Here is a 24,216-nt window from a genome sequence, read left to right on the forward strand (position 1 = left end):
TCCAAATCTTTGAGTCTGGTTTGTGGCCAGTTGGTTTGGTGATTGAGGCACGCTGCTCCTGCGCCGACAGAGACGTGCAGCGGCAGCGGCCTGTTTGCCTACATCAATAACAGCTGGGGCAGGAAAGCTGACCAGCTTGCAGACATCCTCAATGTCACCAAGACCAAAGAGATGGTTGTCACCTTCAGGAAGAAACCGACTGCACATCGATGGATCGAGATGGTCAGCAGCGTGAACTTCCTGGGTGTGCACATGACAGACGACCTCTGCTGGAGCCTCAACACCACCTCCACCACCAAGAAACTGAAGAAGGCCAACCTCCCATCGTTCTACCGGGGGACCATGGAGATGTTCTCTGCTGCTACATCACTGTCTGGTACGAGAACTGCACTGTGGCTGAGTGAAGACAGCAGAGCGCATCGTTGGGGTTCCACTTGTGTCCTTTTGTGCCTGTCAAAGCCCCTTGAGACAAACTGAGATTTTGGGCTATAAAAGAAGTAAATGTCGTTGTTGTACACACAGTACATTTCAATCCATCTCACAGGAGATAAGATGACCCTTTATTAGTCCCACAAGTGGGAAATTTACATTGTCACGACAGAAAGTGGGCGGTACGAGATGTATAAAAAGAAAAGTGTACATGTACAGAGTGGATATATACACACACACATATTGCACAGAAAAATAAAGGAAACCGTGTAGTGGATGTGTGTGTTTGGCAGAAGATCTCTCCAGTTGGTACTGTGAAGAGTCTCAGGAGCTGCTCTGGGTTGCATTTATTAAGATGTTGGGAAGTGCGTCGCGCCGCTTCCTCCACAGGAAGTGGTCGCAGGCGCATCTCTTGATCTGATGGACCCACTGTCGTGTGACCGACTTGTCTGACGCTCGAAAAACAAAGGCCTCTCGCCGCATATCTAGGACCTCAAAGGTGTCCTCACAGTCCTGCTCTACTTGCACCACACAGTTGGCAAGGTGGATGGGCTTTCGAAGGACTGTGAACTTCCTCCTGCTTTTGTCCTTAATGAGCACCAGGACCGCGTCCCGTATCATCTCCAATGTCTCGTTCTGCCCTGCTCTTGGACCGTCCCCGTCCGCTGTGTCCCCTCGGATGCGCTGAGCGTGCACCATCAGCAGGCCCCGTACGTCCTCAAATGTCGGCGGCCGCCCGTCAGCAGGCCGCAAGAGCTGCAGCGGACCCTCCATGACGAAGTGCGTCCTGGCGTGGATCCACCCGAATGTGTCGATCAACATCTCCCGCCTCTCCATGTCGATGGCCTGGCGCTTGGCGTATCTGATGCGGCGGACGAAGCGCAGAGGCCATGGAACCTTCAGCTCGAGCGACTGCACGCGGCTCTTGGCGTTTTGCAGATGGGCGTGGTCTGGGTGACCTTCGGTGGTGTTCTCGATGATGTTGTTGAGCAGCGGTAAGCTCTCGGCGACATGCTGGATCGGTGTCTTGAGGAATGATCGCAAGTTCTGGCGTCGCAGTCGCTTGTTTTCAGCCTGAGACACATCCAAGAAAAGCCTGCAAAAAGAACCGATCGATCTATGCTTGAGACCTCATCTCCTTCACTGAAAGTAAAGGAGCATTAGGAAGGTACTTACCTCAGGGCCGGCTTCTTCTGCTGCAGACGCTCCAGCATGTTGACAGAGGAGGGCTGCTGAAGGCGGTAGGCCTGAAAGGCTGGAAGCATGTTGGCAAATTCCGAGAAGATCTCTCCAATGCGTACTGTCAAGAGGTCCTCGTCGCCCTGTAAAAGTAAGACAAGTAAAGATATCCTGAGCACAACAGCACCACCACACCAGTACACATCTACTCCACTATACAAGAGCAGAGACCAGTGCAACCGGGTGTGACCATGTTCCATTTGGTCTTACCTGATTGAGCGCATGGTCAATGCTCTCCTGCAGGCGTTCCACGAGCCGGTCATTGAGGCCAATGAGTTCCTCAAGGTTGCAGAACACCACAGCCAGCTGATTATTGTTGACTTGTCCCAATAGCTGCAGGGGACAGAAGAACTCCTCCTTCATGATGTGCAGGTCCTCTCCATGCCTGGACATGGTGTCGAGGAACTCCACAATGGCCTCCTTCCGGCCTGTGCGCATCTTGGCGCACCTTTCGCACGCGACTTGGCCAGATTTCCCGTCTTTCTGGCCACACGCGGGACACTGGGCCGGTGGGCCACCGTCCACGCGCTCCACATCAGCCCCAGCACGATGTTCCTCATTGGCTTTATGTTCGATTACTACAGTCATTACGTTCTTCTCCTTGGGCTCATCCAACGTTGGTTCCAGCTGAGCCTCCTCCTGTCTCTCCTGCTGCACTTCCATTAGCAGTAAACGTGTCTCCTGGTTCTGCTTTTCCAGTGACGTCGTCAATACTGAAGCTTTTTGTTTCAGTTCCTACAATTCCGTCTTCATGATTTCTAGATCGTTTTCCTTCACTTTCCTTTTCCTAAAGAAACGTGAGTACACTTTCCTAAACCACCCAGAAACTGTGCCCGCTTTGTGACCATGTCCTGTACTTTTTCTTCCTTTCATTCTTTATTCCTGTGAAGAAATGTATATGAAGACTCCACTGAAATTAGATGATTGATGCCTAAATAGATGAGTGGCAAGAAGTACGTCACTCGTTCCTGATTGGTCGGAAACTACCCTCTGCCAGATCGTTATTTACGTTACGTACATTAACACCTGCTTCAGGTATAACACACGTTTGTTTGTGTTATAATTTACCGTCATCTAAATTATATTTAACTCGCGGATAGAAATAGGTGATGGAGTTTGACGAACGGTCAACCAATCAGGATCTGAGAGAGGGTGGTATCTGGCCAATCAAGGACGAGTGGGCGGGACTGTGCGTCTAGTTGGGGCGGAGCTCGGCTCGGCTCGGCTCGGCTCTCCTCGTACCGAGAGCGGGTTGAGGTGAGCGGTTCCGGACGCTCCGTGGTGCCGGGCGGCGTGTTCTTGTCGCTTCTCGTGTACATGTGGCGTTTCTTCGCTCAGGATGGATTTCGGCGAATTGTTTGACGAGCGGACGTTTCCGTTTTCGGACTTCCAGGAGTTCACGGTAGGTCTCCCGCGTTAGGGGGAAATCGAGGCCGGGGATGCGGCGGGCCTTGTTTTTCGGCCTACTGAGTTGAACCCAGAGTCGGTTTAAATAGTGAATGGGCCGGAATGAGCGCGCTAGATACCCCGGTTAAAGCTCCGGTCTCCCTCGCAGTTCCTCCCCGGACACCAGCGGCTGTCTGACCGCGTCAGGAAGCGCCTGTACTACGGGCTGGAGCAGGACGGCGCGCTGGACGCGCTCTCATGCCCGGTAACAGGTGAGCTGGAGCCGCGCCGGCCGTACACGGTCCTCAACAGGTTCTGCATGGAGGTACACTTCAAATTCCAATTTATTGGTCACACACGCAGACCAACACGGTATGATATGCAGTGAAATGCTTTAGCGACTGTTGCAGACCACAGTATTGCAAATATTGCAAGTATACAACGATTACCAGTATGCAAATATTGCAAACATAACCAAATATTACACTTTTATGTCTTTAATATAAATCATAAAATATGCAACTGCAATGTATAAAGTGGAAAGAATTGTGCAAGAGTTTATTAAAAAAAAAATGTGTAAAAATTCTGGGGGGGTTGAGTCCAGGGTGATTGAATGTGGAAGTGAGAGTGGATCGCTGGTTAAAGTTGGCTAGAGATGGCCAGATTCGAGTGTGCCAGCACTAAAGACGGCCCTGTCCAGCAGTGCCGACATAAAGCGGCCAAAGAAACGGCAGAAGACGGTGAATAAAGCGGATCGTGTGAGCAGGCGCCTGTCAGAAGGGACTCGAGGGACCGTCTGCAAAGTGACAATAATTTAAAAAAAAAAATGCTCAATAGCTCAACTCCTACACAGCCCAGGGCAACAAAGACCCCGTTATGATCCTCCTAGGATTTCTTTATTGTAAGTATGTTTTTTTAAAGGAAAGTGTGATGCCACCAAATTCACGCCGCGCATCTAAAGTCTCTTTTATCACGCTACATCCCTTAGTTTTGGGAAATGTGCTTCCGTTTATTTTTAATGGGGAGAAACATCAGTGGCTTTGCGCGTGTTAACGGTGTTGCCACCAAATTCAAATCACGAACGCTTTATAAGTGCCAAGATATAGATTTATTTCCCAAGTGTGTGTTGTGAAGGTATTGATTTTAAAAATTATTTTAAAATAACCCGGGGCAAATTTCCTAAATTCTCCCTGGACCATAAGGATGCCCTAAGTGTATATGTGAATTTGGTGGCATCATGCTTGATTAGTGCAAAGCTGTTAATATATATTTTTTTCTCCCTTAAAAATGACTAAAAAAATTAACAAGCACATTTCTCAAAACTAAGAAGTGACCACAGGCATATAAAAATCAGCAAAGTGCAGGGATCTTGGTTTTATTGGGAAATTAGACTGCGTAGAAGTTGAGTTATTGAGCATTACGTTCACTTGTGTGTGTTGGTTTGCCGGTCTCGAGCTCGCTGTCCGTGTCCCCGCTATTGGATGGCGCTGCCTTCTGTGCTGGCACGACGTTTCATCCGGAACTTTCTCCGTCACGTAGCTCCCACAAACCACACATTTGTGTTCACATCTCTGCTCCTGGAGTGCATTACCGGGTGTAGATCGGTCATATTGTTCCGGTGTTGCAGTGGACTCGGAGGAACGTTGTTCCACATTTTCTGTGTACATATGCACCAAATAAAACCCCCTAGTACAATTCCACCTCGATTTCCATCTGTAGATATGGACAGAGTTAAATGAGGTGTGTGTGTGTGTGTGTGTGTGTGTGTGTGTGTGTGTGTGAGCTGCAGTTCAGGTGTAGTGCTTGTCCCTCACCTCTTCCCATCACTTGTCACTCAAGATATTGCTGTGGAGCTTCTGCAGAAGTCCGCGCCCAGTCCGATCCGCAAACTTCACAAGAAATATGCTGCACACGTTGCCAGGTGAGCGTCGTCGCTTCGTTACGATTCTGTTTCCGACTTCTGAGTTCAGAAAGCCACCGCCCTTTATTCATGTTGACTTGTCCACGATAAGAAGCTTTTTATTGTCATTGTACGATAACCAGGTAAGCGACCGGCACAACAAAATAACATTTTATTTTTCCCCGTTATGTCCACCCTCCGTCTCACCAGGGAGGCCTGCATCTCACCCTGCGCCATGATGTTGGCTCTCGTCTACATCGAAAGACTCCGGCACAGAAATCCTGAATACTTGCAGCAGATCTCGTCCTCAGACCTCTTCCTCATATCCATGGTCGTTTACGCTCTTTCTAGTTCAAATGTACATTTACATCTCTGCCATTTACCCGATGCCCTTGTCCAGAGCACCTTACAGACTGGAACAGTCCCCCTGCAGACGCTCGGGGACATGATGATAGACCTGGGATTTATATTAATAACGTGAACCGTATTAACGTATCGTGACGAGAATACGCTCGGGGACACGGTGATAGAAAGCGGGGTTAGAACCTGGGATTTATATTAATAACGTGAACAGTATTAACGTATCGTGACGAGAATACGCTCGGGGACACGGTGATAGAAAGCGGGGTTAGAACCTGGGATTTATATTAATAACGTGAACAGTATTAACGTATCGTGACGAGAATACGCTCGGGGACACGGTGATAGAAAGCGGGGTTAGAACCTGGGATTTATATTAATAACGTGAACAGTATTAACGTATCGTGACGAGAATACGCTCGGGGACACGATGATAGAAAGCGGGGTTAGAACCTGGGATTTATATTAATAACGTGAACAGTATTAACGTATCGTGACGAGAATACGCTCGGGGACACGGTGATAGAAAGCGGGGTTAGAACCTGGGATTTATATTAATAACGTGAACAGTATTAACGTATCGTGATGAGAATACGCTCGGGGACACGATGATAGAAAGCGGGGTTAGAACCTGGGATTTATATTAATAACGTGAACAGTATTAACGTATCGTGACGAGAATACGCTCGGGGACACGGTGATAGAAAGCGGGGTTAGAACCTGGGATTTATATTAAAAACGTGAACAGTATTAACGTATCGTGACGAGAATACGCTCGGGGACACGATGATAGAAAGCGGGGTTAGAACCTGGGATTTATATTAATAACGTGAACAGTATTAACGTATCGTGACGAGAATACGCTCGGGGACACGGTGATAGAAAGCGGGGTTAGAACCTGGGATTTATATTAATAACGTGAACAGTATTAACGTATCGTGACGAGAATACGCTCGGGGACACGGTGATAGAAAGCGGGGTTAGAACCTGGGATTTATATTAATAACGTGAACAGTATTAACGTATCGTGATGAGAATACGCTCGGGGACACGGTGATAGAAAGCGGGGTTAGAACCTGGGATTTATATTAATAACGTGAACAGTATTAACGTATCGTGACGAGAATACGCTCGGGGACACGATGATAGAAAGCGGGGTTAGAACCTGGGATTTATATTAAAAACGTGAACAGTATTAACGTATCGTGACGAGAATACGCTCGGGGACACGGTGATAGAAAGCGGGGTTAGAACCTGGGATTTATATTAATAACGTGAACCGTATTAACGTATCGTGACGAGAATACGCTCGGGGACACGATGATAGAAAGCGGGGTTAGAACCTGGGATTTATATTAATAACGTGAACAGTATTAACGTATCGTGACGAGAATACGCTCGGGGACACGGTGATAGAAAGCGGGGTTAGAACCTGGGATTTATATTAATAACGTGAACCGTATTAACGTATCGTGACGAGAATACGCTCGGGGACACGATGATAGAAAGCGGGGTTAGAACCTGGGATTTATATTAATAACGTGAACAGTATTAACGTATCGTGACGAGAATACGCTCGGGGACACGGTGATAGAAAGCGGGGTTAGAACCTGGGATTTATATTAAAAACGTGAACAGTATTAACGTATTGTGACGAGAATACGCTCGGGGACACGGTGATAGAAAGCGGAGTTAGAACCTGGAATTTATATTAATAACGTGAACAGTATTAACGTATCGTGACTAGTTTATAATGAAGGGGATTATTGCTCCTGTGTAGATGGTGGCCAGTAAGTACCTGTATGATGAAGGCGAGGAAGAAGAAGTTTTCAATGACGAATGGGGAGCTGCTGGAAAGCTGGATGTGCAGACGGTCAACGTGCTGGAAATGAACTTCTTGAACGCTATCGTAAGTCGTGAGAAATACTCGTAAGTATTTGTGAATGTGTAAATGAAGTAATGTGAAGGCGTTCCCGACATGAGTCCCCGTTCCTTCCGTGCCGCAGGAGTGGAGTCTCTTCACCGAACCCAGCGAGTTCTTCAACATACTGAGTCGTCTGGAGACCAGGTTGGTGGCAGCTTCCACTGTTCTTCATGGGATGAACGTATGTTCTCTCACAACGAGAAGGTCTCATAAATACTGAGAGTTCAACGCATGTCTTTAATACTTCAAAAAGTTGGTTTATTTCTTTACGGCGAAACTTCATCAGAACAGGGTTCCTTCGGTCATTATAAACCTGGAAAAAACATGGAAGAGACTTTTTCCAGGTTTTGAGAAGTTTTTTTGGAATACGAAGTAAATAAATAAAGTTCTGGAAAAGGCATTGAAATCTGAACACGTTACGAAGTTCCTGTTTGCGAGAAACGTTTAGCTAGCGCAGCTCTATAGTATCTCCGCTGGCTTTACGGACTGGACCACGTCACGTTCCTTCCTTATTCCAGCACCCACGTGTCTCCTTAAAAAAAAAAAAAAAAAAAAGTTTTAGAGAACATATGGCCATGACAATGTGTGTGTGGGGACGGGACCTTCATCAAGGGGACCTCAGTGGCACCTCGGTGGTTAAGGGTCCGTTTTCTTTACCCGCTAGGCCACCACTGCCTAAAATATCCGATCTTGTCACATCTTTCTGTCCAATTCCAGTAAATTTCAGTAGTTACAGGGACAGTCCCCCTGGAGACACTCCGGGTGTCCTGCTCTGGTTTGTAGGCGAGTTGAAATGTTGTCTCATGATGATGGAACTCTGCATCTCCAGGATAGCGGAGCGCCAGGGCTTGAAGCGCGGCTGGTTCACCTACACGGACCTGTGTGTTCTGCTGGAGCAGTCGTCATGGCGACAGGCCCTGACCGCCATCTACCTTCACTTCGCCAAGGTACGAGAGCGTGAATGAGAAGGGGGTGGTGGATGATGATGATGATGGTGGTCACCTGTCCTGTAATTGTCACATTTCCTCCTGCAGGTGGCCTGCATGGTAGGGCTGCTCTACCTGACTGGTGTGGCGGGTCTGATCGCCACATCTGCAGTGCTGCAGCAGCTCAGCCACGCCCCTCAAGCCCTAGGCCAGTCTGAGGCTCCTCGGACCCCCGTCGTACCCCCGCCAGTTCCCCTGCACGACTGCTGCGTTCGCGGGAACGACAGCCGGGACCGCCGCCCTCCGCCCTCTTCCACCGCCTCCGCTCCGTCTCCAGCCGCGGCGCTCTATGTCTGGGACGCCGTCCTTTCCGCTCTGCTCCCACCGCCGCCCAAGATGGAGAAGCACGCGCCCGGCTCCGCCCACAACCGCTCGCTCGCGCACTGCCACAAAGCGGGAATCCTGGACGCCTGGCTGACCTCGCCGGACGTGGGCGGAGTCGCGTCCCTCAGGGGGGCGGCGCTGCCCACGCTCCTCATGCCAGGCTAGGGACACCGAGGGTCACAGGTCAACGAATCCACGACGAAGACGATGTCCCTCCTCCCAGCGCTGAGGAGACCAGGCGCCGGGGATGATGCAGTAGGCGTCTAGAACTAGTGGGCGTGGCTTTTATTTTTGCTTTGAAACTGAGTTGTATTGAAATATAGCACTTTATATCCCCTAAACGTTCTTCTTCACGCGCGTAACATGATGCGATTGGGTGGTGTTTTATTTTGTTTTATGAAATATGCGTGGTTTAGTTTTCCAGCGCGGCCCATCAGATGGTGGACCTTCAGGTCACCATCCTTACCTGCTTTCTTACTGGTCAGTCATGGCTTCTTCTCGCAGGACCACGTCGGGGTGCGCGACGTTGTACAGAGTGTGTAATAAAGAAGTGGTTTCCAGTTGGAGGTGTTTGGTCGTGATGGACAGCGAGAAGATCTTACATTTACAGCGTTTACCAGACGCCCTTATCCAGAGCGACTTACAGTCAGTAGTTACAGGGACAGTCCCCCCCCGGAGACACTCAGGGTTAAGTGTCCGGCTTCTACCACTCAGAGCATTCGTGCGTTTTAATGAAAATGAACGGAACGGGAGTGAATTTGGAAGAGTTTTTATTGTGGCGAGAGTGAGGAGGAGGTGGCCGCTGGCCGCCAGGTGCCTCGAGCACAGCTGGCCGGTGGTTTGGTGAGACGGGGAGACCCCCACTTGATGAGTGGCCGTCCCTCGCTCCCCCGTTTCCCACCGGACCGTGGAACGTCGCCCGGGGGGACAGCAGAGGAGAAACTTTCAGGGGGAAAAAAGGAATCCAAAAAAAAAAAAAAAAAAGAATGTGGTGACATCACATAGTCCTTTTTGTTCCATTGTTGGTCTTGGAAACTGTTGGATGTCCTGACACCAGGGGGTCTGCAGACGTTTTTGACCACTCCCACGGGGCGGAGCTCTTACACAGACAGGATGTGCTTGACGAAGGCTGTAGGAGGCAGGGACACATGAGAAAGAAGGAGGCAGGGACACATGAGAAGACGCCTAAAAATAAACGCTAGCAGGAGGAGAGGACAAGCACGTACACTCGTAGTTGACGCTGCCGTTTTCGTCCTCCTGTCCTGTCATGAGAGCGTCGATCTCGGGCTCCGACATCTTCTCGCCTGCCGACAGAAACACAGAGAGCCCCCGTCAGCCGGGAGAGTCTGGTCCACGGGACGTGCAGGACGTGCAGCGCGGGGACGAGAGACGTACCCAGTGTGGACAGGACGATGCGCAGCTCGGCGCCCATCACCGTGCCGTTGCCCTCTTTGTCGAAGACGCGCAGGCCCTCAACGTAGTCGTCCACGGTTCCCTTGGGCATGGCGTCCACCTCCTTCAGCATGGGCAGGAAGGCGTCAAAGTCGATTCTCTTGTTGGCCATGTCTGCGGGGACAGAACCCGCGTTAGGAACCCGCAGAACGGGGCCGGGACGAGCACAGCGCGCCCGGCGTCTCCTCACCGTCCGCGTTGGGGTCTCCCAGGATCTTCTTCACGGCCTTGTTGGTGGGGTTCTGGCCCAGGGCGCGCATGATGTCCGCCACCTGGTTGAAGGCCACCTTGCTGTCACCGACTCGGTCAAACAGGCCGAAGGCCTCTTTGAAGTCTGGGAGGAAGGAGGGGGACAATGAAAAGCACCTGCTGGACAGGAAAGTCCAGGAGATCTCCTCCACTTTCCCCGCCTAATGCAGGCGACAGCTGTGTACACGCGGCACGTAGGGGGCGCCGTGTAGCGCCAGGCTATTTCTACGGGGAAAGTGAAAGGGATCCGACGACCAATTAATGGCCTCCGGGCGGCAGCTGCCACGGCAACCGATATGGCTGCACTCCCCGCCATATAAGGAGCAGGGCCGCGCCTCACCAGCGCCCAAGATAAACCGGGGAATGCTGAGCCCACTATAATCTGTAATCCACACCTGACGGGACGTCCTGGACGTTAACCTGCAGCAGACGACCCTACAAACCAGCCCGACCCGACCCGGGCCTGGAGGAGGACAAGCGCTTCATACATACTTCACCATCCGGGCTGGTCTACTACACAATATTACATATGAGCCATTATTAACCTGCGCTATATAATATATAACACAATGCTACATATAAACCATTATAAACTGCGCTATATAATATATAACGCAATTCAGGCTCATCTAATACACCATATTACATATGAGCCATTATTAACCTGCGCTGTATAATATATAACACAATACTACATATAAACCATTATAAACTGCTCTATATAATACACCATATTACATATGAGCCATTATTGACCTGCGCTACATAATATATAACACAATACTACATATAAACAATTATAAACTGCGCTATATAATATATAACACAATACTACATATAAACAATTATAAACTGCGCTATATAATATATAACACAATACTACATATAAACAATTATAAACTGCTCTATATAATATATAACGCAATTCAGGCTCGTCTAATACACAATTTTACATATGAGCCATTATTAACCTGCGCTATATAATATATAACACAATACTACATATAAACTATTATAAACTGCGCTATATAATATATAACGCAATTCAGGCTCGTCTAATACACCATATTACATATGAGCCATTATTGACCTGTGCTACATAATTTATAACATAATTTAGGCTCGTCTAAAACACAATATTACGTATAAACCATTATTAATCTGCGCTATATAATACATAACACAATCCAGGCTCGTCTACTGCACAATATTGCATATAAACCAATATTAACCTGCACCATATAATATATAACACAATCCATTACATATAAACCATTATTAACCTGCGCCATATAATATATAACACTATCTGGGCTCTTTTACTGCACAATATTACATAAAAACCATTATAAACCTGCGCCATATAATATATAATGCATTCTGGGCTCTTTTACTGCACAATATTACATATAAACCATTATAAACCTGCGCCATATATAATGCATTCTGGGCTCGTCTGCTAAACAATATTACATATATATTATATTCCACAGATAAATAATGGTTTATAACAGATTCTGGGCTGTTTTACTGCATAACTCTTATAACACGTTATTTATCTCTGCAATATATCATATAACCCAATCTGGGTTATTTTACTGCACAATATTACATATATATTATATTCCACAGATAAACAATGGTTTATAACAGATTCCGGACTGTGTTAGTGCACAACTCATATAACACGTTATCTGTGGAATACAATATTTAACAGATTATGAACGATTTTACTGTGCAATAGAATTGTTTTACTTTGATTGGAGTTATTGGGATGATTCTTATTCCGGATTTGGAATAACGGTGCTACTAATGAGAACTTGTAGAGGACGTGTGAGTGGAGAAGATCTCCCTGCCAGGTGCTAAACCCCCCTGGACAGCTGAGGACCAGGATCAGACCCTCAAACCCCAGCTGTTCACAGAAATGCTCCTCGTTTTACTCCAGCAGCTTCTGAATGGGTGTGTGGGGTGAGATGGTGTCCAGACTTACCCTCGATCTGGTCAGCTGAGAACTCGGCCTGTCAATCACAGCAGACACATTGATTAGGCTTTGACATTCCCTGTCTGATCGACAGGAATCGAATCGTTCCCAGCAGTACGCACCATGATGATGATGATGAGGAGGAGGAGGATGAGGAGGCGAGCAGCAGCAGGAGAGACGAGTCCCAGGAGAGGTGGTCCTGAGCCGCGCGCGCGACCCTTCTTATTTAACGGCCGCGTGTGACGTCACGGCGCGGATCAGGTGACGCGCCGCAGGTCCTTTAACTTTCTTAGGGCAACAGACGCGCCGCGTCTCCTCTACAAGGGCTTCTGGGTAAATTTAGAAACGCGCGTCGCGCGTCTTTTCGCTTTTAATGCGTCGCGCTGCGGCGCATGGGCGTTTTAAACCGTGGAACAGTGAAAAGGCTGAGAATCGGACCTACTGTTCATAAAGGGCTGCAGTAAGGCCGCAGGCCAGGCCCAGCCCCCCATTAATAATCATAATCATCATCATAATAGCGCTGATGATGAAATATGTCGTCAGGTTGATGGCGGAGCTCTCCGTGGTGCTGATGGAAAAAATTCCCGAATTCCACAACGTCCACTGTCAGAGATGAACAGGATTCAGATTTTAAATATTAAATAAACACAAAAAACGAAAAGAGTCGATAAGGAAAAACAATTATAAGACAACAGCAACACGTTGGTGCAGGATTAGTGATTGGTTGTATGATTTGTAGTTAGTTGCAGTGTTAGTAATTGTAGTATTAGTCGCAGGATTGGTAGTTGATGGCTTAATTTTACTAGTAGTGTGTGGTTAGTAGCATAATGTATAGTTGTAGCATTAGTGATTAATAGCGGGATTGGTAGTTGATGGCTTAATTTTACTAGTAGTGTGTGGTTAGTAGCATAATGTATAGTTGTAGCATTAGTGATTAATAGCGGGATTGGTAGTTGATGGCGTGATGTGTAGTTGAAGTGGTTAGTTGTGGGATTGGTAGTTGATGCCGTAATGTGTAGTTGTAGTGGTTAGTTGTGGGATTGGTAGTTGATGGCGTGATGTGTAGTTGTAACATTAGTGATTAATAGCGGGATTGGTAGTTGATGGCGTAATGTGTAGTTGTAGTGGTTAGTTGCGGGATTGGTAGTTTATGGCGTGATGTGTAGTTGTAGTGGTTAGTTGTGGGATTGGTAGTTGATGGCGTGATGTGTAGTTGTAGCATTAATGATAATAGTGGGCTTGGTAGTTGATGCCGTAATGTGTAGTTGTAGTGGTTAGTTGAGGGATTGGTAGTTGATGGCGTGATGTGTAGTTGTAACATTAGTGATTAATAGCGGGATTGGTAGTTGATGCCGTAATGTGTAGTTGTAGTGGTTAGTTGTGGGATTGGTAGTTGATGGCGTGATGTGTAGTTGTAGCATTAGTGATAATAGTGGGCTTGGTAGTTGATGCCGTAATGTGTAGTTGTAGTGGTTAGTTGAGGGATTGGTAGTTGATGGCGTGATGTGCAGTTGTAGCATTAGTGATTAATAGCGGGATTGGTAGTTGATGCCGTGATGTAGTTGTAGCATTAGTGATTAATAGTGGGATTGGTAGTTGATGGCATAATGTGTAGTTGTAGTGGTTAGTTGTGGGATTGGTAGTTGATGGCATGATGTGTAGTTGTAGTGGTTAGTTGTGGGATTGGTAGTTGATGGCATGATGTGTAGTTGTAGCATTAGTGATTAATAGCGGGATTGGTAGTTTATGCCGTGATGTGTACTTGGGGACAGTGGTGGCCTAGCGGTTAACGAAGCGGCCCCGTAATCAGAAGGTTGCTGGTTTGAATCCCGATCTGCCATGGTGCCATTGAGGTCCCCTTGATGAAGGTCCGTGCTTGCTGGGTGCCTGTCATGGTGCCCAATGCATGGTTAAATGCATATGGCACGTTTCTTCGTGTTGAAGTTTAAAGTGAAGTGATTGTCACTTGTGTTACACAGCAGCACAGCACACGGTGCACACAGTGAAATGTGTCCTCTGCATTTAACCATCACCCTTGGTGAGCAGTGGGCAGCCATGACAGGGTCCCGGGGAGCAACCTTCTGATTACGGGGCCGCTTCCTTAACCGCTAGGCCACCACTGCCCCTGTGTGTGTGTGCTGCGCTGCAGTGTCTCACAATGACAATCACTTCACTTTACTTTAAAGTTGTAGCATTAGTGATTAATAGTGGGATTGGTTCTTGATAGTATTAGTGGTATTAAGCTAGACTGGTAGTTGATGGTGTGATTTGTAGCAGTAGTGGTTAGTTGCAAAATTGTAGTTTTGTAGGCGTGATTTGAAGTTGTAGTACTACTGGTTACTAGCAGGATTGGTAGGTGATGGCATGATTTGTAGTTGTAGTAGTAGTGGTTAGTAGCAGGATTGGTAGGTGATGGCAAGATTTGAAGATGTAGTAGTAGTGGTTAGTAGCGGGATTGGCCGTGGGATTGGTAGGTTATGGTGTGATTTGAAGATGTAGTAGTAGTGGTTAGTAGCAGGATTGGAAGGTCATGGCATGATTTGAAGACGTAGTAGTAGTGGTTAGTAGTAGGATTGGTAGGTGATGGCATGATTTGAAGATGTAGTAGTAGTGGTTAGTAGTAGGATTGGTAGGTGATGGCATGATTTGAACCTGTAGTAGTAGTGGTTAGTAGCAGGATTGGTAGGTGATGGCAGGATTTGAACCTGTAGTAGTAGTGGTTAGTAGCAGGATTGGAAGGTGATGGCATGATTTGAAGACGTAGTAGTAGTGGTTAGTAGTAGGATTGGTAGGTGATGGCATGATTTGAAGATGGACTAGTAGTGGTTAGTCATGTGATTGGTAGGTTATGGTGTGATTTGAAGATGTAGTAGTAGTGGTTAGTAGTAGGATTGGTAGGTGATGGCATGATTTGAAGATGTAGTAGTAGTGGTTAGTCGTGTGATTGGTAGGTGATGGCATGATTTGAAGATGTAGTAGTAGTGGTTAGTCGTGTGATTGGTAGGTGATGGCATGATTTGAAGATGTAGTAGTAGTGGTTAGTCATGTGATTGGTAGGTGATGGTGTGATTTGAAGATGTAGTAGTAGTGGTAAGTAGCGGGATTGGTAGGTGATGGCATGATTTGAAGATGTAGAGGTAGTGGTTAGTCGTGTGATTGGTAGGTGAAGGTGTGATTTAAAGATGTAGTAGCAGTGGTAAGTAGCGGGATTGGTAGGTGATGGCATGAAGATGTAGTAGTAGTGGTTAGTCGTGTGATTGGTAGGTGATGGCATGATTTGAAGATGTAGTAGTAGTGGTTAGTCGTGTGATTGGTAGTAGATGGCATGATTTGAAGATGTAGTAGTAGTGGTTAGTCGTGTGATTGGTAGGTGATGGTGTGATTTGAAGATGTAGTAGTAGTGGTAAGTAGCGGGATTGGTAGGTGATGGCATGATTTGAAGATGTAGAGGTAGTGGTTAGTCGTGTGATTGGTAGGTGATGGCATGATTTGAAGATGTAGTAGTAGTGGTTAGTCGTGTGATTGGTAGGTGATGGCATGATTTGAAGATGTAGAGGTAGTGGTTAGTCATGTGATTGGTAGGTGATGGTGTGATTTGAAGATGTAGTAGTAGTGGTTAGTCGTGTGATTGGTAGGTGATGGCATGATTTGAAGATGTAGAGGTAGTGGTTAGTCATGTGATTGGTAGGTGATGGTGTGATTTGAAGATGTAGTAGCAGTGGTAAGTAGCGGGATTGGTAGGTGATGGCATGAAGATGTAGTAGTAGTGGTTAGTCGTGTGATTGGTAGGTGATGGTGTGATTTGAAGATGTAGTAGCAGTGGTAAGTAGCGGGATTGGTAGGTGATGGCATGATTTGAAGATGTAGTAGTAGTGGTTAGTAGTAGGATTGGTAGTCCATGGCGTGATTCGTAGTTACATGTTTCGCAGTGAGAAGGAACAAAGCAGGAGTCGTAGACGTGGTGACCTTGGTAGGACTAGAGGAGCAGCACGGCTGCTGAAGAACTCTGGGTCGTATTGTGTTCTGCTGGCTTTGGTCCCAGCCCCTGGTGTTGAGAAGTGACCCAGGAGAACAAGGGCTGCTTCCTGCCTCCAGCAGAAGAGGGTGGAAGAAATGCTGGTAGTACCACGCCCAGGAGCAGATGAGCTCTATATTTAGGCACTCTCTTGTGGAGTGTAGAGTTTCTCTGGAGAAATCTTGGTGGCCAGTAGCTCAAGACATTCTACGACACCCCTGTCCCCGTGCCAGCCTGGACTCATAGACACGTGACCTGTAGAAGAAGTTGCCCTTCTGATAAAGTTGTGCCCTTTCAGCCATGGAGGAACAGCAGATTTTAAAGCAAAAGGAACTGAAATATCTGAACCCATCATTTAGGGGAAACTCAATGCTGCCGTCTGAAACTCAATTTAAATTTCAAACCACCTTTAAACTGGAATTCTTCAAAAAGCACCGTCTCCAGATCATTATCTCAACAGATGGATTTGATTGATATTCTAATGACCTGAGATAACGGAATACAGACTAGGAAAAACGAGAAGTTCTATCTAAATCACTACTGCTTGCCTTTCACAGCTGCCCACACATTCCAGGCTGTGCTGTGCATCACAATAACTTCCCTTTTTCATCGTTGTCAGTTCAAGACCCCGCCCCTTCCTCTAATTCTTCTCACCTGTAGGCTAAATGAACAGGGTGCAAGAGGAAAAATGTGATATAATGTACTATATTATTGTGACTATTACATCTACTTTAATACTTAGCTCATTTACAACATGATGAAGTTCCTACAGACTTAATTTTAGAAATGAGGAGCTTAACCTCCAAACTGAGGGACGCTCTGGCGCCACACAGTGTAGAGGCCTGGAACTACAGACCGTCCATCAAAGGATAAGAAGGTGCAGAATGTGTGGAGGTGAGGCAGAAGGCGGACGCGTAGAAAATACGTTCTTTATTATGAGATGATGAAGATGTAAGAAATAAAGGGTGTACAACGCTGTACCTGTAGCGAGTAACGTACAGTTCAAATGTTTCCGCTTATTTACACTCACCTTCTCACTCCTTTTTTAAATTTTTTTTAGAAAAAAGGCTGTGTAACGTTACACAAAACACTACAACAGTATAACAAAAATATATATATAGGCATGCGTAATGCAAAAAAAAAAAAAAAAAAAAAAAATGAAGCATAAGAGTGAGAGACATCAATGTACACTATTGAACAAATTCCACTCAGTCCAGGTTACTGCAGGCCCAGGAGCGCTGCATGATTATTATTAATAATAATAATAATAATAAGAAGAAGAAGAATAATAATACGCACATGAAAGAGAAGCAGCATACATGTAGAAAAACGGGCAGAACATCGGGTACAGAAACTCCATTTGGTTCGCTTCATCACTACTGACGTGACACTAATGAGACATTTCCATCCACCAATCACGTCTCACGACACCTAACACACAGGAAGTGCTCTTTTTAAGGCCATCAATGCTAGTGGGCTTGGACACACTTGAAGCATGCAAACTCACGCATGAAACATGAAGATTCCCACTTTTCTAGCTTCTAGCTATCTAACTGAGCCAGGGTCTCCAGTATGGATCCACTGGAGCCACACAATGATATGTTACGAGCCTATGGCTCTTATGTAATAATTATAATAATAATAATAATAACAAAAACAACCCATTAGATCTAAGATGACATGTGATGTGAGTATGAAAAATTGGTGAAGTTTTTGAACGTTGTGAGCTCCCATGGACAAGCAGAGAGACACGTGAAAGAAAGTTCCAGAACAAATTCAGCATCGTCACCGACGTGGCGGCACTCAGGCCACCTTTACACTTCAAACGCTGGGAACTTTGACCTCATGGGCTGCAGCAGATCGGCCAGGAAGTAGATGGTGCCGGCCATGCCTGGGTCCAGGAAACAGGAGAAAAGGTTAAAGTTCAAGCACCATAACTACTGGACATCAGTATGAAAGTCTAAAATAGCGGGAATCGTAATCAAACTAATTAGCTGGGCAAAATCTCCCTTTACTTACCTTCAAAGAGAGAGAAAGGCGTGTCAGGGGTCCGGCAGCCATGTTTGCCGTAGTTCATGCACCAGTCTGCAAACTAACGGGGCAAAAAAAACTAATGAAATTAAGAAGCTCCATCATTACAGAACTCACAATTATTCAGAGTATTAAGCATCAAAATCACGGTATATTATATATATATAAATGGTTCCAGGTGGGGTGCAGTTGGACCTGGTTCTGCAGGGTCTTTAAAGGGTCCCTTGACATGATCACCTGCGGGTTCTCCCAAAGCTATTAGACTGGCATTATTAGCAGCCTCTGTTCAGGTGTTGTCCAGCCTTTGAGCAGAAGGGAGATCTGACTTGTTTGAAATCGGCGATAGCGAACGGTCCGTCAGGGCGCACAACCTGCAGATCGCTAACAACTCCTGCACATCAGCGCTGGGTGGAATGTTCACCCCGATAATAAAACCTGAGGTTTTGCATCCAACAGTCACAAACTCCGCCAGCGATGAACAGCAGCTGGAGACGAACCCCGAGTTCTAGCACCATTGCGTGTAGATGTAGATGGCAGGATAATGAAGCCGGAAGAGTTTTTTCCCCGACTGTAGACACGGATATCACGGTCTTTTCCGGTGTGCTGAAGGTCGCTGCCAGCTACTGTCTTGGAAGTTTTAAATAGTTTATATGGGATTTTATTTAGTGTTTTTTTTTTTTTTTTTTTAAATCATGTTTGTCTTAGCTTGTTTTATGAACGGATATTTAATATATATTTTTCTGTCTGTACTGCACTTTGGATCCTAGGATTGAATGTTAAAGTAAACTTAAAATAAATTAAGTTGGACGGTCGATCTATGGTGGCCAGAAATGGCGAGAGGTGTAGAGAGTGGAAAAAGTGAAGTGATTGTCATTGTGAAACACTGTAGCACAGCACAGTGTGACACAACGAAATGAGTCCTCTGCATTTAACCCATCACCCTTAGTGAGCAGTGGGCAGCCATGACAGGCGCCCGGGGAGCAGTGCGTCTTCTGATTACGGGGCCACTTCCTTAACCGCTAGGCCACCGCTGCCCCATTTGTCCATTCTGCTTCACCGTTAAGAGAGCGGAAGCTCAGATGGTTGGATCTGGAAGGGGATTCTGGAAAAACATTGTGGTTGGTGAATGGTGTTGTTGGCGCCACTTCCGCAAATGCCCACTCACTTCTATTGGCCGCCCTCCTCCTCATTAGCATTTAAAGCTACAGACGGTGAAACGGCGCCTCCTGGGAAATCTCATTGTGGGACTGGATCAAAGTGGCTGTAATTCTCCACCAAGAGACTTCAGATACAGAATTAGGGGACCAACAAGACTGATATAAAAGCGGAAAAATAATCACGTCACGGGACCCTTTATACCAGATGTGGTAAGTTATGATTGTATAATGGAAGTAGTTCATTTAGAGCTTCTGTCTGAATATTGCTTCATGTCATAATATTTCAGCTCAAATGAAGTTGGAAAATGTATTAATAGTATGGAAATAAAGTAAGTGATATAAAGAGTACCTGACCGGCTCGGCCCAGTGTGCCCTCTGAGGAGCTTCTAAACTGAAGCAGCCCACCAACGGTCCATTTGAAGGAGAAGTGAATGCCCTTTAGCAGATTCCGATGTATTCATAATTTCCCATTTTCAGACTGGACTGCGGCCAAAGGCTTTTGCAGAGCAGGTATAGATGCAGAACGCCGCTTCAGAAAATGCTAATGTAATTCTTATGGATGCATAAGCTGGACTGGACGGCGGCCAGTGGGGCTCATTTGGAAAGTCCAGCATAGAGCTCATTTGCATGGAGTAAGAATGTCTCACCATGCAGGCTCGGTACAGGTGCCTGGCCTCTCGGGTCACCTTGTAGAGAGCCAGGAACCCATAGGCGTTGCCAGCGGCCCCGTGGCAGAGGCCGTAGCCCTTCTTCAGCAGACCCCGCTGCCAGAGCACCTCCCCGCTCTGCAGGGCGTCCTCCAGGTACTGCTTCACCCCGAACACCTGCAGGCCGCAGAGATCCAGAGACACACGCGTTACAACATGGACCACTCTTCTTAAAGTCTCGTAAAACATCACGCTCGAGCATTAAAGCAAGTAATAGGTGATACACAGCACACTGTGCACACAGTGAAATGTGTCCTCTGCATTTAACCCATCACCCTGAGTGAGCAGTGTGTGGGGACGGTGCTTTGCTCATTATTACAGCTCAAACATCTTTTAAAAGCAACATTTTCAGAGCCTCTTGTTCTGCTTCGGCCCGGTAATCACCGCGAATTTACAGACCCAGGTTCTGTTCTGGCACCGCCTCTTTCGAACCATTTCAATCCGGACTAAGATGAGAGACTGGGGACGGGCGTGGCTTCACCTTGTAGGCCTGCAGCAGCATGTAGATGACCCCGGGCGAGCCGTGGCACCAGTGTACCAGCAGGTCGCGCTCGTCCCCGACACACGGCGGGTAGTTGCCGGACGGGAACTTCAGCTGGCAGACGAAGTCCACGCTGGGCTTGACCAGCGACTGGACCCGGTCCTGGCCCGCCACGAAGCCCGGCTGCACGGAGACACCAAGAGCACGTGTTTCGGTTGCCTTCAGTTCAATAAATATCGATACAGACTAAATTCACACAAGTTATTTATAACTGATCACCTTCATAATCAGCAGATAAAAAATGATTAGCTATTTCATCTCAGTTAACACCCATCTGTCCCTCAAAAGTGCTGATTTTCCCCAAGCAGCCATAACAACCACCACTCACAGGTGACCTGAAGAAGCATTTATCATCAGAAATATTCATTATTGATTATTGATATCCAACATTGATGAGACGGACCTGCATGAGGAAGTAATAAATGCCAGCCAGGCCGTGGGCCGCGCCCACGTACTGCTCCTGGTACCACTCGTACATCAGGGGACTCTGGTCCTGGGTCCGGTTCCTCTTCGCCAAGCTCTCACCCGAGGCCAGAGCGGCGTCGCAGATCTGAGACGAAACACACAAACACCGCCCGCCCAGGTCAGACGGTGCGCCTGACGTGGCAACCGCGGGTTGGCCACCGCGTCACGGCCGGCGCGTCACCTGCTGGATGTACTGGATGGGGATCTTCTCCTGGCCGAAACTGCTGGTTGATGAAGACGAGGGAGTAGAGGAAGCCCGCGCGGGCCGTACAGCAGTCGTCGGGGAGGCTGCCACGCCCTTCACCACGCTCTGGTGCAGCTGCATGCAGCCTGCCGGAGCCGATCGCACGGCAGCATGTAGGCGGGGCGGGGCGGGGCCTCAGTGTAAAAAGGGGGAGAGAGCTCTGACCTGTTGATGCAACTCGTCGGCCTTCCTGGACGCGCTGCAGGCGGTGGTAGGACCACGGCCCGGGATGGCCCGCGGGCCCCTCGTCGCCACACAGGAAGGGTGACCCAGCGGGCCGGTTTCAGGCTCAGGCTGCGGCTCACGTACTCCAGCGCCCTCTGCAGGTAGGAGGACTCGCCGAACACGCCGTGCAGGTGGAGGTAGAGCAGGGCGATGCCTAGAGCAGCAAACCGCAGTTTAGCTCTTACACAGACAGGAAGGCGAAGGGAGGTCGGGGCTATTCAAATCTGGCCCTCGGGTGCACGTCCAGGCCTGTTTCTCGACAATCGCCGACTGGCCAGATTATCCACACGTGTGACTCACGGGGAAAACGGCAGAACTCAGGCAGCGAGGACCATGATGTGAATAACCTCACTGTAGCACATGTGACCTGTGTGTGCAAATTGGGAGAAGCAAGAGTTAATAGCACGCATCACACCACGTCCACAACCACAGACTAACAGGCAGCAGCGGCGGGGCGGTAACGCACGAGGGACGTCCTGGCCTCCAACCGGCCCGTCACATTTACATAGCACAGGGTGGTAGAGGTCTAGTGGGTAACACACTCGCCTGTGAACCAGAAGACCCAGGTTCAAACCCCACTTACTAGCGTTGTGTCCCAGAGCAGGACACTTAACCCTGAGTGTCTCCAGGGGGGGACTGTCCCTGTAACTACTGACTGTAAATCCCTCTGGATAAGGGCGTCTGGTAAATGCTGTAAATGTAAACATAGACCTATTATTCAGGACCGGTGGACTACAGATCCCACAATGCAGTGCGCACGTCCTACGCAATGAGTTCACACGGCGCTTTGGTGACTTTGAAGCACAAGAGCTGCTTCACAACCCATTTTCTGTTGCCGCGGAAACCGCTCCGGGACAGATTCAGCTGCAATTTGGCATGGCAACTGAAGCACTGCACTGTGGGATCTGTAGTTTGTCATCTGCGCTTCACCTCGCTGGGCCGTAATAATAGATCGTTGTGAAGCGGTCTCGCAGGATGTGGCCCGCACGGTGAGTTTGACGTCCCTGATTTAAAGGCCCCGCCCCACTGATGCTGGTCTGCCAGTGTAATGCAGAAGTGACCTTGAAAAGGGGACGGTGTGACCCGCATACCAGAATTAGAACCGCTGCTGCAACGCGTTTTAAAATTACACTTGTGTGTTGGAAGTAAGACCAGAGATGCTCACAAGCAGAACAAATTTAATTAGAACTTCAGCAAGTACCAGGTTGAAATCCCACTTACTACCATCGTGTTCCTGAGCAAGACACTTAACCCTGAGTGTCTCCAGGGGGGGACTGTCCCTACTGATTGTAAGTCGCTCTGGATAAGGATTATTTATCTTTACATGGTCAAAGTGAAACACACCCAGTGGGCAGCAGCGTGTGGAAACGGGACCTTGATCAAGGGGACCTCAGAGGCGCCTTGGCGGTTCGGGACTCCAACCTGCAACCTTCCGATTGCGGGGTCCGCCTCCTTACCCGCTAGGCACCATCGTTCTTGCTGGCAGTAATACATCGTCCTATGAATCTGGTACACCTTGTTATGCACCAACCACATCCCACTTCTCAGTTTAGCTCTTCCGACAGATAGTCCTGTCTGGGGACAGCGGTGGCCTCGCGGTTAAGGAAGCGGCCCCGTAACCAGAAGGCTGCCGGTTCGAATCCCCAACAACCAAGGTGCCACTGAGGTCCCCTTGATGAAGGTCCCGTCCCCACACACTGCTCCCCGGGCGCCTGTCAAAGTTTAAAGTGAAGTGATTGTCACATGTGATACACAGCAGCACAGCACACGGTGCACACAGTGAAGTTCATCCTCTGTATTAACCCTGAGTGATGGTTAAGGGGGCGGGATTCGAAACCGGGCAACCTTCTGATTACGGGCCGCTTCCTTAACCGCTAGGCCACCACTGCTCACCAAGGGTGATCTGCGCTGCAGTGTCCTCACAATGACGATCACGTCACTTCATAACAACCGTGAATTGGCTCACACCTGCACCAGCCCGGTAGCCGGTACAGTCCTCTGGGGTCCGCAGACTTCAGGCCCTTCTCCATGGCGTCAGGAGGTCGTTAATCTTATTAGTGATGCGGCCGGCGAAGGACGGGGTCGAGCTGTGGAGGTCAGAGGTCACACGCTTTACAACCCGCTGTTGCTCAGGATGTTAATGACACTGAAGCGGCCTGCTGCGGGCCGCCATGGCGCCTCTCCCCCCGGCCAGGTACTCACGTTGCCCTGCGGGTCGAACAGGTTCTGCGTCCCGTCGTAGTCCTTGTACGGGTTCTTCAGGGCGCGCTGGTCCGGCATCCTGCTGCGGAGCTTCCTGGAGACTCGCTGGGGGAAAGAAGGGCAGAGACACCAGGCTGAGACGGAGCAGGGCCCGGCCGGGGACGCGGGCGGCGGCCCTCCACCCATGACCGCACGCCGCCGGGCGGCCGCCGGGGGAGGGCTGCCCCGCCGCACCGGCACCGAGCCGCCCGCGTCGGCGGGACGGACGGACAACGTACCGAGATTAATAGCGACCTGCCGCACTGTTGATCAGTTTCTTCGGGGGAAACGCAGACGGCGGAGCCGCGGGGCGGAGACGCCGGTCGCGCCACCTGGCGGACGGGAGTAACTCCGTCTCAC

General features: G+C 48.4%; 3 protein-coding genes across 3 annotated transcripts; 1 reads left to right on the forward strand and 2 right to left on the reverse strand.

The window, feature by feature from the left end:
* The first annotated feature begins 2,872 nt into the window (after window positions 1–2,872).
* LOC114783563 (protein CNPPD1-like) lies at window positions 2,873–9,112 on the forward strand. The gene is made up of 8 exons (XM_028969062.1): window positions 2,873–3,070; window positions 3,224–3,326; window positions 4,894–4,975; window positions 5,165–5,285; window positions 7,095–7,223; window positions 7,321–7,382; window positions 8,068–8,185; window positions 8,273–9,112. Exons 1-8 carry the CDS (start codon window positions 3,008–3,010, stop codon window positions 8,711–8,713), a joined length of 1,119 nt encoding a protein of 372 aa, XP_028824895.1. The 5' UTR covers window positions 2,873–3,007; the 3' UTR covers window positions 8,714–9,112.
* Window positions 9,113–9,303: 191 nt separating this feature from the next.
* On the reverse strand, window positions 9,304–12,474 carry LOC114783564 (myosin light chain 3, skeletal muscle isoform). Its single transcript, XM_028969063.1, has 6 exons — window positions 12,353–12,474; window positions 12,240–12,267; window positions 10,191–10,334; window positions 9,944–10,114; window positions 9,775–9,852; window positions 9,304–9,677 (listed from the first exon to the last, which is right to left on the reverse strand). The coding sequence occupies exons 1-6, from the start codon at window positions 12,353–12,355 to the stop codon at window positions 9,649–9,651; spliced, it is 453 nt and encodes a 150-aa protein (XP_028824896.1). The 5' UTR covers window positions 12,356–12,474; the 3' UTR covers window positions 9,304–9,648.
* Window positions 12,475–17,425: 4,951 nt separating this feature from the next.
* Window positions 17,426–23,645, reverse strand: LOC114783565 (glutathione S-transferase LANCL1-like). Its single transcript, XM_028969064.1, has 8 exons — window positions 23,584–23,645; window positions 21,587–21,834; window positions 21,328–21,476; window positions 21,085–21,231; window positions 20,622–20,804; window positions 20,081–20,257; window positions 18,265–18,337; window positions 17,426–18,136 (listed from the first exon to the last, which is right to left on the reverse strand). The coding sequence occupies exons 1-8, from the start codon at window positions 23,643–23,645 to the stop codon at window positions 18,060–18,062; spliced, it is 1,116 nt and encodes a 371-aa protein (XP_028824897.1). The 3' UTR covers window positions 17,426–18,059.
* Between the last annotated feature and the right edge of the window lie 571 nt (window positions 23,646–24,216).

The sequence above is a fragment of the Denticeps clupeoides genome, unplaced genomic scaffold, assembly GCF_900700375.1.
Source record: "Denticeps clupeoides unplaced genomic scaffold, fDenClu1.1, whole genome shotgun sequence".
Lineage (NCBI taxonomy): Eukaryota > Metazoa > Chordata > Actinopteri > Clupeiformes > Denticipitidae > Denticeps > Denticeps clupeoides.